The sequence below is a fragment of the Manacus vitellinus genome, unplaced genomic scaffold, assembly GCF_001715985.3.
Source record: "Manacus vitellinus isolate BGI_N305 unplaced genomic scaffold, ASM171598v3 scaffold_7_pilon, whole genome shotgun sequence".
In the NCBI taxonomy this organism is placed as follows: domain Eukaryota; kingdom Metazoa; phylum Chordata; class Aves; order Passeriformes; family Pipridae; genus Manacus; species Manacus vitellinus.
The window spans coordinates 12,112,758-12,129,495 of record NW_021940813.1 but is presented as its reverse complement, the minus strand read 5'-3'; the positions used below and the strand labels follow the sequence as shown (position 1 = coordinate 12,129,495).

At 42.2% G+C, this 16,738-nt stretch overlaps 1 protein-coding gene across 2 annotated transcripts in view; it reads left to right on the top strand.

Annotated features, from left to right (window-relative positions):
• The first annotated feature begins 10,239 nt into the window (after positions 1-10,239).
• The window catches only part of PDHA1 (pyruvate dehydrogenase E1 alpha 1 subunit), a 15,572-nt gene continuing 9,073 nt past the window's right edge, over positions 10,240-16,738 (top strand). Inside the window, exons 1-4 of one of the 2 annotated variants that reach the window (XM_018084077.2) lie at positions 10,247-10,292; positions 11,603-11,617; positions 13,001-13,069; positions 14,587-14,760. In XM_018084077.2, coding sequence (XP_017939566.1) covers positions 13,013-13,069; positions 14,587-14,760 — 231 coding nt within the window. In that variant the 5' untranslated portion in view covers positions 10,247-10,292; positions 11,603-11,617; positions 13,001-13,012. Of the gene's footprint in view, positions 10,293-11,602; positions 11,618-13,000; positions 13,070-14,586; positions 14,761-16,738 lie in introns of both variants that reach the window. The other variant, XM_018084076.2, reaches the window with a different exon arrangement.

Below are 16,738 nucleotides of genomic sequence, written 5' to 3'. Positions count from 1 at the left end.
TTTTCAGAATTAATGTCCTTGTAATAATGATTTGCAAAGAAGTACTGTCAGAAACTTTCATTCTGAGTTCTTTGAGACTCATTATGTTCTAAGACTGGTGATCTGGTATTACGAAGAGTTACAATTAACTGCAGCTTCCCTAATGCTGAAAGAGTCCAGTTAACAGAAATCTCTCCTCATTTGTTCAGTTACAGCAGTCTTCCAGCTATGGAAGAAATAATAGCCTTGCAAAAATGAGGTCTGGTAAGAAGTAATAGCAGAGAGTAACAGTCCAGATCAGAGAGAGCAGCTGACAGCTGGTGGGACGATTTTACTCAGCCTCTAACAGTTCAGACTTCTCCTACTGTGGTTGCAAATGCTTGAGCCCTTTCCTTGATAAGTAATAATTCCATCTAAGTGAGTTGAGAGAGCAGCACAAAAATGGACAGCACATATTCCCCAAATTGGCATCTATCTCACTAAACTGTTAAGTAGTCCTAATCTACGCAGTAATGAGTCTCAGAGCCAGTGTCTCACTCTCACATTCATGGGTTTGATATTTTATTTAAAAAAAATAAAATCAGACCTTTAATATAAAATGCCACACTAATAGTTTAACTGCTCATTTCAGTGTCATTGTGGGGTTCACATTAATTCTAATTTATTAACAAGAAAATTAATTACACTTATGAGGGCAGGACGGCACCTTTAGTGTCAAACATTTCATCTGATCCAAGGCATACTGTTTCTTGCAATGTTTTGTTCTTCCTAGTGATATGTCTTTTGCTGGCACAGGCAACCTGCAACAGAGGCACAGTTGAATCAAAACTACACGTGCTGGGAGAAATGAAGAAGTTATTCCTCTCTACTGTCCAGGAAAAGTCAATCCAGAAGCAATTTGTTAAGTATTTTCTTCCATTCCCTTCCTGGAATAATTTATGCTCTTGAACATTCTTTAATGTATAGCTAACAAGAAGCTTCAGACTACATAAATCTTTACAAATATTTCAGTTATGGGTAGGTCAAGTGCAGAATCTATTTACTAAAATCAGCACCATATTAAGGCAAACCAGAAAGAAAACCAGTTGAATACAGAACCCTGAAGCACCACCATTTTATATTTCAGACTCTGGCCTTTCTTCTGCTGTACAAGTGGAAAGAAGTATGCAGGACAAATGAGGGAGCTCTTTAGCTGACCGAATGTACGCACTCGAAAAGTTTGGAAAAATAACCGGAAAATTCGCACTGGTTCAGATTTCCTTTGCTTCTGTTCTCTGATGTGCTCTTTCAGCTAAACTTCTCCTAGAAGAGCTATAAAAAAAACTACACTGGAAATCTACAACATTCATACCACCTTGGGTCAGCCAGCTGGGTCACTTGCCTCAAACACTTTTCCAGCTGCTGAGAAATGTTCTCTTACAAGTTCTGTTTCTCCATCTTTCCTTACTAGATTTTTAAGTGGTTGGTTGTCATGCTATCATGGCCTCATATACCAAACTTGTTCAGTAGTCTTGTTTTCTCCTGTAGTGAAAAACAGACAAAAACAATGTTCTAATATTGTGCATCCCTTGTTTTCATTGCCGCCAATTCCTTATAGACAGACATGACTACCATCACTGAGTTTTCCTTATTAGAACTCTCTCTGGACAAACATTAATACTGAAAATTGATGTGCACTCATAGTGGTTCTGAAAAGGGCTTACCCAATTCTTTTCTCCAATACAGATGTTCAGACTCTTTAAAGCATTGATCAAGTTGAATATATAAATAGCTGACTATATGTTGCAATTAGAATGGCTTAAAATCTTTTTAGGAGTTAAATTCTGAAGAAGAAAAAAACCTATATAAAGTGTACATAAAAAACAAGCAAGATGTATCTATCCAGCCACACTGCAATCTTAAAAACATCTCTTCCAGTCTTTGTGGAAATCAAATACTCAGTCTGCTTGTCTACTCTCACTGAAAATTGATGACAAATTAATAAAAAAACATGAACTAATCTCACAGGAGACTAAAACAAATTGCCATGAATCTTGCTGAAAATTACTGTCTGGGTGCTGTATAAAAATATAATACATGAATTTTCTTTGTCTGTACCAACTCCATGTAACTCACACAGTTCCTTTCCTCACCACAATGAACTTGCTTTAGGCAAATGAACAAGCAGAATTTTACAAGTTTATTTTATTTGATTAATATGTAATTCAAAATTCAAGTTAAAACACTTGAAATATCAGCTTTGTTTGAGGGGGAAATTAGCCACCTGTAAAAAAAAATGGAAAATATTCCAACAAACATAATTCAAAACAAATGAGTGACTGTTGAGGTTTCAAATGGAAAAGAAAATTTGCTGTCAACAAAGAGAATACTGGAGTCTAGCTGGCGAAGGATCTGGGAAAACACTGTTCGTCATATGAAATAGGAGACAGATGCTCAAAGAAAAAATAGGGCAAAGGGATGTAGTACCATACAGCAAAAAGATCCAAGGCATAATTGTTGTATGAAGTTTATGGGACTTTAAAGCAGTTGAAGTCAGTCAGACAAAAAGGAACACATTGTGTCTTATTTGGCAGAGACTGTAAAATTAACAAACAAAAATAGTTCCAAACGTGAACTCTTAGTCATGTTTACGCATTCATTAAGTGCAGCTGAAGTTAATCATGTGCTTCCAAACTCCGAACATAGGACTCACAATCTTCAAATCTTTTAATGATTTGTATGTTTTCTTTCAAAGTATTGTAGGCTTGTATGTTTGACAGCAAATATATACATATTGATATATTCGAAAGCTAATACATAGTGGAGTTGACTGAAAATGTACAGAAATCAATAGGAAGCTTCTCACTGATTTTTATTGAGTCTGGAGAAGACACATAATCTGAAAACCAATATGATAAATCTTGTTCTCATCAAGATGATACATACACAGATAACTCTTCCTAGCCTTCACCAGCTGCCTTCTGAAGAGACATTCTCCTCTTCCTCCCTTTCCTGTGGCTTTAGCAAATATTTTTGCAATCAAGTCTATGTTTGCAGCTGAGATACACAGCTGGAATAAAAGGACAATTTTGTGCAGGGTCATCTAGAACCATGGGCAAAGCTGGGGTTTGCCTAGAACAGCTGACTGAGGCAACAAAATGATGATGGCACTGTTGTTTATTTTGCTTGTGCCAGGGCCCTGGACAGTCATGCTGGCTGTCCCCGGGGCAGCAGCACTGCTCAGGCAGGTCATGGTGTCTGTGCTCCCCACCTCCACCCATGCCTCAGGAAGCACAAACCCCGCTCCACACAGCACTCCTTACAGTTTTATAGCTCTCCTCACTCCTTTCTGCCCCTGGCCCAGGACTCAGCTCAAAATTTTGCTTAGCCAGCTCAGCCTCCCCTAAACTGCCTAGCAGCCCTGGGCTAGCACTGCCTTTGGCCACTTGTTCAGGACTTGCCTGATCTATAGCAAAACAAGAAAATCTAGTATCCAAATGTAAAGCAATAATACAGTCAAAATATTATGAGGTTTTAGGACAAAATTGTATGGAAAATCCTATTTAATGTTACCAAGAAAATAACATTTAGAAAAAAACTGTGTAGCCATTGCCTTGTAATGCTCAGGACCAGGTGACAGTGAATTGAGCTCCTACAAAGCTGCACTTAATTTTAAAACCTAGGAACAAAGTACCAATAAAAAAGGATTCACTCTACTCATGCAGGAAGTCACATGCAGATTACCAGAAGAGATTTGACAGTTTGGTGAAAGTTAGCCAAGTTCCCTTAACAAAATCTTGCATTTAAACGTCTTTCAGCCATCCTCAAGAAAAGAAAAAACTTCAATGGAAGGTTGTCAGGTTGAGGGGACTACTTTTCACCTTTCTGAAGTCTGTTTTCTTTCTTAATTCACTCCCACTCCCCATTCTATTTGAATGCATTTAGAGCAGTCTTAGTGCCATAATTCAAGACAATTTTTAACGCCCTTAATCATGGGCAGAAGAAAAGTATTTCTGAAAGCATGAGATTAGAGAGGCAAGTTTTATTCCAGAGTCCTCCACAAAGGGGTAAGTATCAAAGCTCAGGAAGCCAAATTAAAGAACATCCTTAATTCTGTAATTTTATTGATCTATTTTCATAAGCGTTCTCTCCTATAATTATTTGCAAAATTTCTGCACATGGATCCAGATGCATACATGCTAAAGCAAGTGGCATCATATCATCCCAAACCAGAGCAAGGAAGGGATGAATCACAATCCACTAAGGGTTGTCAGAAACAATGTGATTTAGCACAAAATGGCTTCATATCATAAGAGTTTGGTATCAAATGGTCATGACACATCTCTCAGGATTGTTTTCTTTGTGATACATGACCCCTTCTGTATACCATAGGACTGGCTTGGACTTTGCAGAGGTTCAAAAAACTTTGGAACAAGTACAGTTTTGTTTCTCTGGTGTGGGGAGGAGGGCTGTATGAATTTGACTCCACTCAAATGTACGAGCTTCATACAAACCAAATAAACATCAAAATTAGTGAAGGACAGACCTAGACTAGGCACTCCTTCCCCTGAGGGAGCTGGGAGACTGGGGCAATGGCAACAGATTGGGTACTGAAACATCCCCTTCTTGTTCTCAGGGAAAGGAAATAAATACTAAAGACACAACTGGGCAAGCAATACCAAGTGGTCACACCCTTTCTAGTGTAACCAGTTTATTTTCAGTTTGTTCTCTTAATGTTATCCTAACATGACTTTCCCAAGTAACTAGGCAACCTCTAGCGCCCCGCTGCCGACACAGTTCACTACCGGCTACAGGGGAAAGTGCAGAGGCGCTTCTATCCCTGGGCTACACTGCCGCCTCACGGCACTTCTGCTACACAGCTCTCGTTTTTTCCCTCTAAAATTCCAAAAAGTCCATAATCAAAGCATAGTTATCTATGATTCTGCTGGTAACACAATTCTGAAAAAGTCTTTCCTTGTGCCTATACTAATTCAATTGCTTTATTAGAAGGGATAAGGAAGAACAGAATCTCCCATTTAGTTCTGGAGAATCATAAGCTGGAGAGGAGCAAAGGATCAGAACTCAGAGTTATGTAAAAGTGGAAGAGTGGTGTGAAAGTCAGGATGTAAATCAGTGGTTTATACCTAGAAGCAGAGAGCAGGAGCCACCAAAGAAAAGGCAGGCAGGGAGCACTGAGGCTGGCAACAATCCCACAGGAAAGAATTTGGCATTGTAGTGGCTCACAAGTGAGTGTTGTTCAAAAATATTCTACCACTGTGAAAAAGGTAGGTGTTACACAGAGCTTTGTCAATAGGAATGTTATCTGTAAGGTGCTGGGAAATAGAATACAGAAGAAAAAGGATGCCTCTGTAAAAATCACAAAGTACAAATAGTTTCTTTACAAAGCTTTCCATGAATTCATTTCACAAAATATTTGTTTAGAGCATTTAGAGCATTAGAGCCTCACAGACACAAAGTCTAAGATCTTGATTTTGAATAAAACTATACCTTTGTATATACCTAAAAGACATGTATGATTTAAAAATGTAGAAGGACTGAACTGAGCCCCAACCATAATTTTCCAGTGAGATACAGCAACAAAAGAAAATACATCTGTTTTCTTTTCTTTACAGTTTTCAAGCTGATCAATTCACATAACTCTACCATAGTTGGACTTACCCAGAAGAGTAAAGTAATATCTCTTTTCCTATAGGACTTTACTATGCAAATGGTAGAACTTTTTATACAGCAGTGTTTCTCTGTATGTTGTAATACTAATTGCTCCTGGGACTAAAAAAAATAAGAAAGTTAACATAATGGGAAGCACAGAAACATAAAATGATAAGTAATTCAAGCATGAAAAACTACATTATAATTTTGTTGGCAACTTGCTCCTTCAAGATGTTGGTATTTTCCAAATAATAATGCAGAAAAGCAATCAGAATGATGAACAAAAATTATACTTTCTTAATTCATTTTTCTATCACTTCTAGAAGTAAAACAACTGGAAGATCCTAGAAAACTGCTTCTCTTCCAAACTCCAATGAATCCAAAGGAAAGAAATCATCAGAAAGATTTTGACAATATAATTAATTGTTCTAATTCCCCCATCTATGTTGCTGTCTAAAGCAGGAACTACTAGGAAATGTAGAACAGAATGGGAATTAGTCAGAAGGGATGGGAGACAAAAAGCAAAACAGAGATATTTTCTGTGAAAAGGGTAGAGAAGCAATGTGGACCTGAGAAAAGGAAGAGAGGAACACTGATAAAAGAAATGTTTGGGCAAGAAAATCAAATGAGAGTGGGGAGGACAGGAAGAAAAATGGGAGGAGACAAAACAAATGGAAACTCAAAGAATAATGAGAGAAAAAGGATTGTTCCTGTTAAGCAGTTTGAAACAGAGTGTAGTATATTTATAATGGGAAGATGCATCTGGAGTGAAGCTGGTAATACAGGTTTTAAACATGGAAAAGGAACTAAGATTACATCTGTTCTGTTTGATAACTTAATTCTTCACTTCAGTCCCAGGACCTGGTTCCCTGTCATTCACATCTGAATATGCTCATCCACTCGTGTGCTCTCACTTGGAGTTAACTGACCACTTCTCACCAGGAAAAAGCCAGGGCAGGGTTCTGGAGGCTGCTGCATGACCAGCATAGATAAGATTATGCCATCATCCTTCCCAGTCTGTCCTCCAAAGCAGAGCCAGCTCACCATGCGACCACACAGATCCACACACCACCGAGCACAGAGCACAGTCACACTGCACAGTGCCATTCAAATGCCACTCAGAAGGGCTGCTACACGGCCTCCTGCTGCCTCAAGTATTTTGAATTAAGTGAACATGGAGAATAGATATTACCACTTAAGGCATCACCCTACAGTGCTACTCAGGAGACCTGGGCAAGCATACCCCAGTGCGGATTCTCCCACAGAGGAAGTGAGGCTGGAGCGATGTGGTCACAAACTGTTCCATGGCAGCCATCCTGGCTGCCTGCTGTGAGTGAGATCTGCAGTGGCGGGGGGGGAAGAAAAATCAGGCAGCAATCTTCGGGATCCTGGAATGAGGCAGGGATTGGTTTCTCCTGGATACAGACAGTGAGCTGGAGTGAGTCCTGAATGCTGGACGCTCCCCTCTGCCAACAGCAGACATCTGTAACAGCAGCTGCAATCCCAAAAATGATAACATTTTAGGATCACACCCAGAACAATAGAAAACAATGAATTTTGGCCAACTGCCACACAACACACCCTTGACATAATACTAGAGTCACTAATGGCAAGGTACTCCATTATGAAATATTACACAATCATCTTTCATTAAATTATTTTCTAGTGTTATTCTCTGCTTATGATTTTATTATGTTTTCCTTTTTGTTGTTTACATTATTAATGAATTGGCTTTCTGCATTATTTTCTGTAGGACAATTTAATAATTTCAGGACATTTTAAGAGCTTTTAATACAGAAAACATATGAATATTAATGAAATGCCATGAAAAGTAAAAAAATTGGCAGAGGTAATATAAATCAATGTTTTACTGTATTTCCAGAGAGGACAAAAATGGGTCCTTTCCCATCAAAAATAACTATTTCCCATGACTATTAGAAGTGTTAATAACATATCAGTCTGTAATTGTGTAACTACACAAATTTCTCTGCTTTTTTATTTCATTAGGAGAAGAAACAGGTAATGGACACTGAACATGAAATAAACTTAACTGCATTCCTTTGTAATAATAATAGTAATAATAATTTTTCCTTTGAGAAGGAGCATGTCCACAGTTAACAATTGTTAATAGATCTCTTGAAACCTTCGCTTCACAATGTTGCCAGTGAAGTTAGCATGTGAGTTTGCCAGAAGCTTTCTGTCTCATGTACAGATATCAGTATGCTTCATTCTCTTAAGGAACCTCATTTCTATAATGTGAGAACTATTACAAGTGGTGAATCCTTGTTCTGCCATATATTGCAGGAAATTCTGACAGCCTCAGAATCCTCAGAGCAAGTCATCCCAGTCCAGGTGCCACTTTGCTTTGCTATAAACCTGAGTAGGGCAGGGGGACACCCTTATTTGTGTTCCGTGAGTGTCACTGAGGTAACTGGTGTGTGCATGAATCCATCAGGAATCTCTCCAGGACTGTGCAGACCGACTGATAAAAATGCAGGTTGCAAAATTCCAGACAGGGATGGTTACACTTCACAAGTGGCCTGGGACCTCTGAATCTGTCTCAGCACCTTGGAAGCCCTAGTGAAAATCTTATACAAACCTTTGGGATAATGTTTTCTTCAGCAGCAGAGCCACTCCCTGCCTGCAGAAAAACATCTGCAGAAAGTCCATGCTTGCTTTCCTAGTGGTGAAGTGCTATAGACTAAAGATACCCTAGGAAAAATGCCTTCTGAAGCAACTGATCAACCTGTTCACTTTGCTTTTTATTCTCTTAGAGACCAGCTGCTGTTGTTGCTCTTATTGCTTCATTAATATTGTTTAAATTTGTTTAGTAGTGCAGAGCAGACTTAAAAAATTCAAACTTCCAACAATTTGCATGCCAAAAATGACTCCTCAAGAAGTTCCTGTATAGACTTGCCTTTACCAGTGTGTCAGCAAGAATGCTTCATCCCTAGGGACAATCAAAACCAGCATTATCTGGCTACTCATGGGTGGATTTCATTAGTGCAAAAGTGAATTTTGCAGATTTTGTTCTTATATATGAAAAACCCTTCTCTTATACATCCCAGTCTGTGCAAAGACACAGCATGCATGCCTTTAGGGAGCCTGCAGGGCAGCAGAAGAAAGGTAGGATGCCGAGCACTGCCAGTGCTCTGCACTGTCACCAGTACTTAAAGCTGAAAAAAGTTTGGTAATTTTCAGTCCACCAGCAATGAGATGGCTACCTCTCTTCCTATTCTGCATTAGAGAGACGGTGAGGAAGAAACCACATTAGCCACTAGTGTCCTAATTAATGGAACAGGTGGGGAGACAAGGAAGGAGTTGAACAGTACAGGGGGGATCCAGCTGAGGCTGTAGTTTGGAAACAGACATCCCTTTCTGTCCTCTCTTATACAGGCTGAGGGTGTAGCTTGAGCAACACATTTTCAGTGACGATTATGCCTTAAACATGTAGCACTTGTGCTGCAGATGTGCTGAGCTCCGTGCAACCCTCAGGACTCAGCAGACGGATTTGTGATGCCAAGAAGTGAACAGAATTTACTTTCTGTTGTTTTGTTGGGTTTGGTTTTGTGTTTGTTTTTTGGTTTGTGTGGGGTTTGTGTGTGGGGTGGGGCAGAGGAGGGTGCACTATCAGCTCTATCTGTTCAGTGTTCAGCTGCAGGGTTATGCTAGTGCTGCTGTCAGCACTGCTCAGGGAAGCAGAACAGAGGTGGGAGCCCATGGCCAGGTGTGGAGCCAGTACAGCAGTGCCAGCAGTTAACCTGGCTTGGACACTCCGCAGCAATCTGGTATCCAACCTCAGAGTGTGCCGGCAGCATGAAAAGGGGAGGCTGTTCTGGAGAGATCAACAGATGTGATGTGATGAGAGCACTCTAGAACACTAAGTTAAATCTTAACTTCGCTGTGTATTTCCCAGGGGATGGATGCCTGTGACATTAAAAGGAACCGCTTCAACGGTTACTTTATCCATTTAAAAATCAGGGAATGCGCAGGCACAGGGCAGCTCGAACAGCAAAGTCAACCTTGAGGCACAGCCCCCAGCGATGGTGTCCGGGGACAGCGGCGGGGACGTGCCCAAACCCCGCCTGTCCGCACCAAAATCAGAGGATCAGTTGGGTTGGAGGAGAGCTCTGAGATCATCCAGTCCAACCTATGACCGAGCAGCACCAGGTCGATCAGACCAGGGCACCGAGTGCAGTCTGTCCTTAAACGACTCCAGGGACGGCGACCCCACCGCCCCCCTGGGCAGCCCATTCCAGTGTCCAATCACCCTTTACGTGAAGAAATCCTCCCTAACGCCCAAAATCCCTCCTGACGTCCAAGCCGGAGCAGGTCCGCGGGAATCCCGGCGCGAAAAAAACCAAGCCCTTCCCACATTTAATCACCTTTAATGACCTTTAGCGGCTCCGGGTGCTCCGGCAGGTGGCTGATGCCACGCCGCTCGCAGCGCCCAGCGTCCGCGCAATGCGCGGGTCGCAGCGATAAGGCGGCGGTCGCGGCCGGACTCGGGTCGGCGGCAGCGCCTGAAGAGATCCGAGTGTCGGGGGCCCTGCGCCAAGGCGCTGCCGCAGCCTCTGCCCTGTCCCCACCGCCCATTGCGCTAAGGATCTGCCTGGCTCGCGTCTGTCCCGAGTGCTGCAGGCCCGGCGGCCCCAGGGAGGACGGTGAGTGCATCCCGGGGTGCCGGCCCGGCCCGGGGAGCGGGGCCCGCGGGGGGGCGGGGCGGCCGCGCGGGGGCGCTGCGGGGAACCGCCCCGCGCGGGGGGGGGACGGCCGGAACGGCCCGGGAGGGACCGGCGGGGGAAACGGGCCCGGAAGCGTGGGTACCGGCAAACAAAAAAAAAAAAAAAAGAAGAAAAAAAAAAAGAAAAATTAAGGAGCAAAAGAGTTTGGTTTTTTGGGCATTTTTTTTCCACTCTGAAGATCGTGAAATGTGACAGTGAAATGGTCGCCGCGTGCAGGAGCTCGCTCTATAAAGGCCTGGTGGCGCAGTGCTTTAATTTATGTCGTTCCATGTATATTTTGACAGCACAAATCAGATCCCTTACAGGGATAATAAGCACGCGCTGCTCGACCCGTTTGGAGTTCAGCGTCGGACTGTCTGAGCTTCACCACCTGCCTCAGCCCAGCCAACAACCCCTTGCAATTGCTGCATGAATTTTTCTTTCAAAGTTTGTTATTTCTGTGTCATGTGCTGTGTTTTGCCTCTTTTGTGTGAAAAATCATGCTCTTACCTCTTCGTTCTCCTTATTCCACTGTAATGACTGTGGCCATGAGGAAAAATTAGCCCCTGCTGAGGAAAAAATTGTTGACGGGATCAGAGTTAAAAGGTGCTTTCTGGTAACTGGAAGCTGCCTTTTTGCCATGGAGAGCAGATCTGTTGCTGTACTCCTCTTTTGAGGCAGCTCTCTAACCCAAGCATTCACTGCTTATGAGTGACTGGGTTCGTGAGAATCACACAAGGGAGCAGACTTACTGGGAGATCTTCCTATGTGTGTTGGGGCTTCATGTCTAAAAGTATTTCCTAATTCACAAGTAAAATATTTGGAATTTTACAAAATAAATTAAAATTTGCAAATGTGGGTGTCTAAAATTAGTTCCTTACTACAAGTACTCGGCTTGCTCCTGAGATACTGCATTTTCCTGGAATGCCAAACTAGAGCTGATTTGGATATCTTAATGTAATTGATTTTTGGATCCTAGTGCTTACCAATTTGGTAAATATTTGCCTTGAATTGTTCCTAGGCACCTATAGTGAAGGCATAAATTAACAAATAAATAGAAGTAGACTTAATCCACAAAGCATTGTTTCGTATATGCTTTGAGCATTTTCCAGACTGTACAGACGGACCACTTGCAGTGTTGTATTCTAGTTGGCTTATAATTTGCTGACTTCTCCTCCCCTGATTGTTTGGTACAGCTACTCACTCTTTTTTTCTTCCCTTTTTTTTCTTTCCAAATGCTGCTAACCTAGGGAGCCGTTAGTGAGGTAAGGCCTCAGTCAGTTTTGTCAAGGTTTGCATTTGATACCTGTACTGACCGTGTGTCAGAACTTTTGTACAGACTCCTCAGTGTTGCTTTTATGCCCCATATTCAGGGCAGGGGTTTAACCAGGTGGCCTATAGACCCTCATCCCAATCCCGGCCATTCCGTGATTCTGCAAATCCCAAACTGTTGATTTACTTCCAGCTCTAGAAGTAAAATAGCTTTTCTTCACCAGTAATACTGATACATTGTGGTAAACAGTGTAGAAACTTGGTTTAAATTAAAACCTTAAATATTTAATCTGATAACAGGGGAGGGGGAAATTGTTACTGCTAAATCAAGATGGATTGAGAAATATCTCCTGGTTGTTTTTTGTCCAGGCTTCATACCTGTCAGTCAGGCCTTTGTTTGGAAACAGTGACTTGGACATTCTCAAAATTTTGAAATAATTAACCTTCAGCTAAATTTATGTGAATTTCCTGACTGAATGAAATTTTTGTGTGACTTAGTTAAGCAATACAATTTTGCCACTGAAGATGTGGTATGTTCCTTGTCTGTGGCCACAGTGCATGCATGGACACATGCCCATCCTGTCAGATGCTGCAGTGTAACACCAGTGTTCATTAGTCAGTAGCCTGTGTTCGTTCTTAAGACAGACCAGTAATGTGTTTTCAAACATCCTTCTTATCTCTCCTCTGCCATGCCCCCTTTCTGTTCTGTGTTTCACGTATCCTTAGGTACATTCTGTGTTTCCATATCATTTTTAAGTAGTGACCATGCTGTTGCTCACTGAAATCCTCTCTCTCTTCATTGTTACTGCCTTGAATCCCCCCAGCTTCTCTTCAAATTGAAAAGAAAGGGTGAGAGTAGTTCGTACCTCAGAAATCTGCTGGGTTCTTTTTGTTTGTTTTGGATTGGGGAGGGATTGTTTGTTTTGCATTTTTTTGTTTGGATTGGGTTTTGGAGGGTTTTTTTGTTCTATCAAGGCAAAATTCCAATCAGCACAGAGAGCCATTGAAATCTGCATTGGCTGTCTATCCTTGCATGGGCAATCTGGCATGTGAAGGGTAAAACAATTATTTTTGTGGTTTTGATGCTCTTCACAATCTCTAGAAACTTACTGGGTTTCTTTTAGACAATCAAGGATATTACAAATTTGAATTGGTTTTTTTTAATCTTAATTTGAATTACTAGATTTTAAAGGACTTTAACACATTCATACAGAATAAACGTTCTTTAGCCTTACAAGGATATGCCACTGGTGAGTTTAATTCATACATTGTTTCAGTTTGGGAGTACTCTGAGAAATTATTTGAAAATTCACCTACTTCTGCTTGATAGTTATATTTAAATATTGCTCATGCTTTGGTTTTGTGTTTTTCTTAAGGCCTCTCGAGTGATGGTGGCATCACGTAACTATGGAGACTTTGCAAGTGAAGCTTCATTTGAGATTAAGGTAAAGAACCCTTAATACTGTCATGCTGTGTAAGCGTTTGTTGCACATCTTGACGTAATGGACTTGCCTCTGTATCTTTTTCAATTAGGAAAATACTGTTTGAATTTCCAGAACCAAAGCCCTCACTCTGTGACCGGATTACTCGGTGCAGCTGGAAGTAACTGTGCTTGGCAGCGTGTAGTAGTGTTACTTGTTTCTTAAGGATGCGAAGTTGTGATTCTTTGTAGCTGTCATACTGCAATGTAGCTGTGAGAACAGAGTCAGAAAGGAGCTAAAGAACCTTTTCTGTTCTGAGGGAAGAGTATTAATGTTTCCTTAATGCTCTTAAAACAATTAGGTGGTGTTTGCAGCCTATCCCAAATGTGCAGCTGATTGAGGTGTGTATGGGTTTCTGAGGAAAAAATATGGCATCCTTTTAATGCTTGGCTTGCTGCTGCTCAAAAAACTTGTGTTATATTCTGTCAGCTTTCTCCTGTGCCTGGGTCTTAGGAAAAAGTGATACTTCCATTGACAATAGCTTTTGTGCTGGCATTTCATTCAGAAACTGATGAAAGAAAATCTAAAAATCATTTAGTTTTTCTTCCACCCTCTCCCTGTTTATCTTTGCCTGTAAAGTATTAAAATTGTTTCACAGGTGGAAGGGAAGGAACATATGAAAAGTCCTTTTTGAGTAGATACAGATTTAACGTTTGGTCCTGTGTTGATGAAAAAACTGCAAAGTTTCTATTTTTACGTGAACTTGGAAGCAGGGCTGTCTTAGAGCAGTGTGCCCACGTGTTATATCCAGTTCATCTAAGGTGTCAGTGGATTTGCTCTGAAGAGACTTTTGCTGTAATAAAAACTGTCTTTAACCTGTATAGAAGTATTGTGGCCATTTAATCTGCACTGACAGAGTAATTTGTTTGGTTTCTTCCACTGAACTTAACTTTTTATTTATTATTATTATTTTATTTTAAATTTTTTTATTTATTTTGTACGGGTACCTAAAATCAGCCCTCCCTCAGTAGAGTCCATGGTTTGGGGAGGAAATTGTACTGCACACATGGTGGTTTGACTGGCAGTGTAGCTGATGCAGGTGATGCTTGTGGTAATAGAGGTGAGGTCCAGTCTTAGGGCCAGAAACTGTTTTACAAAGGAAACTCTTGATCTCTCTTCTCTCTTCAAAAATCCTCTGTAGCTCTTACCAGGTACTTGGCCTGCAACAACCATGGAAGTGTTCTTTTTTACCTCATTTTCTGAGGACTCTAGTTCATCTGTTCCTTGTAGGTACAACAAGGCTTCATTTTGTCAGTGTAAATCTGTCTTTATTAAAAGTAAGGCTTTTATTTCCCTAAATTTGGAAACAGTGCACAAACTTTACAGTTATTTTGACCTATGAATTTAGGTTTGGCTGGCTTTCTTTTTTAAAAGGTATTACACTCTGAATTTGGAAATGGTACATCATAAAAAATAATTAAGTAATATCCATAAATAGGACAAATTATTTTCAGGAAATAACTACTTGTTCAACCTTGCAGAAATGTGACCTCCATCGCCTGGAAGAAGGCCCCAGTACCACAGCAGTGATGACTCGAGAGGAGGGGCTCCATTACTACAAGACAATGCAGACCATACGGCGCATGGAGCTCAAGTCTGACCAGCTCTACAAGCAGAAGATTATTCGTGGCTTCTGCCACTTATATGACGGTCAGGTAAGATTTCTTTTTCTGGAAGTTTTATGTTGTTTTACCTTGCTTAACATAAAAGCTACATGCTCTTCAGAAGAGACAGGTGAGGTAGGAGAGGTGAAGGGGTGGGTCTGTGTGTTAGGGAGTTTCTTGGCTTTGTAAAACTTGAGGTCAGTGACAATAAGGTTGAATGCCTATGGGGAGGAATCAGGGGGAAGGCCAACAAGGCTGACATCTTGGTGGGAGTCTGTTATAGACCACCCAGTCAGGATAAAGAGGTGGATAAATTGTTCTACAAGCAGCTGGCAGATGCTTCAATATCTCCAGCCCTTATTCTTGTAGGAGATTTTAACCTGCCAGATGTCTGCTGGGAACTGAACAGAGCAGAGAAGAGGCAGTTTAGGAGGTTCCTGGAGTGTATGGAGGACAACTTCTTGTCCCAGCTAGTGAGTGAGCCTACCAGGGGCCTTGCTAGACCTGCTCTTTACAGACAGAGAAGGGCTGGTGGGAGATATGGTGGTTGGAGGCCGTCTGGGGCACAGTGACCATGAAATGATGGAGTTTTCAATGCTTGGTGAAACAAGGAGGGGCATCAATAAAACCTCTACCCTGGACTTCTGGAGGGCAGACTTCAGCCTATTCAGGATGCTGATTCGGAGAGTACCCTTGGGGAAACAGCCCTTAAAAACAAAGGGGGCCAGGAAGGATGGACATATTTCAAGAAATAAATCTTGAAGGTGCAGGAGCAGGCTGTCCCTGTGTGCCAAAAGGTGGGCCAGTGAGAAAGACAACCAGGCTGGCTGGCCAGGGATCTTTTGCAGGAACTCAGGGGGAAAAAAAAGGGTTTATCACCTTTGGAAAAAGGGGCAGACAGCTCAGGAAGGGTTTAAGAATGTTAGGTCATGCAGAAAGAATTAGGAAGGCAGAAGCACAATTAGAACTTAACCTGGCAATTTCTGTAAAGGATAATAAAAAGTGTTTTATAATTACATTAATAGTAAAAGGAGGGGCAAGAAAAACCTCCTTCTTTGTTGGACACAGGAAGGGGAGGGGAACATCATCACCAAAGATGAGGAAAAGGCTGAGGTACTTAACACCTTCCTTTCAGCAATAAGACAGGTCATCCCCAGGACAGCTCGCCTCCTGAGCTGGTAGACAGGGATGGGGAGCCAAATAGCCTCCCTGTAATCCAGGAGGAAGCAGTTAGTGACCTGCTGAGCCGCTTAGATCCTCAAGTCTATGGGACCAGATGGGATCCACCCAAGGGTGATGAGGGAGCTGGCAGAAGAGCTCGCCAAACCACTCTCCATTATTTACCAACAGTCCTGGCTCATCGGGGTGGTCCCAGATGATTGGAAGTTGGCCAGTGTGATGTCTATCCACAAGAAGGACCAAAAGGAGGATCCAGGAAACTACAGGCCGGTCAACCTGACCTCAGTGCCTGGCAAGGTTATGGAGCAGATCATCCTAAGTGCAATCACACAGCACCTACAGGACGTCCAGGGGATCAGACCCAGCCAGCACGGGTTTAGGAGGGGCAGGTCCTGTCTGACCAACCTGATCTCCTTTTATGATCAGGTGACCTGCCTGGTGGATGAGGGGAAGGCTGTGGATGTAGTCTACGTGGACTTCAGCAAAGCCTTTGACACCATCTCCCACAGCATTCTCCTGAAAAAGCTGGCAGCCCATGGCTTGGACAGGGGCACTCTGTGCTGGGTCAGGAACTGGCTGGAGGGCTGGGCCCAGAGGGTGGTGGTGAACGGAGCTGCATACAGTTGGCGACCGATCACTAGTGGTGTCCCCCAAGGATCAGTGTTGGGTCCAGTTCTATTTGATGTCTTTATCGATGATTTAGATGAGGGGATTGACTGTGCCATTAGCAAATCTGCAGATGACACCAAGTTGGGGGGGAGTGTCGATCAGCTGGAAGGCAGGAGGGCTCTTCAGAGGAACCTGGACAAGCTGGAGAGATGGTCTGAAATTCCAACAGGATGAGGTTCAA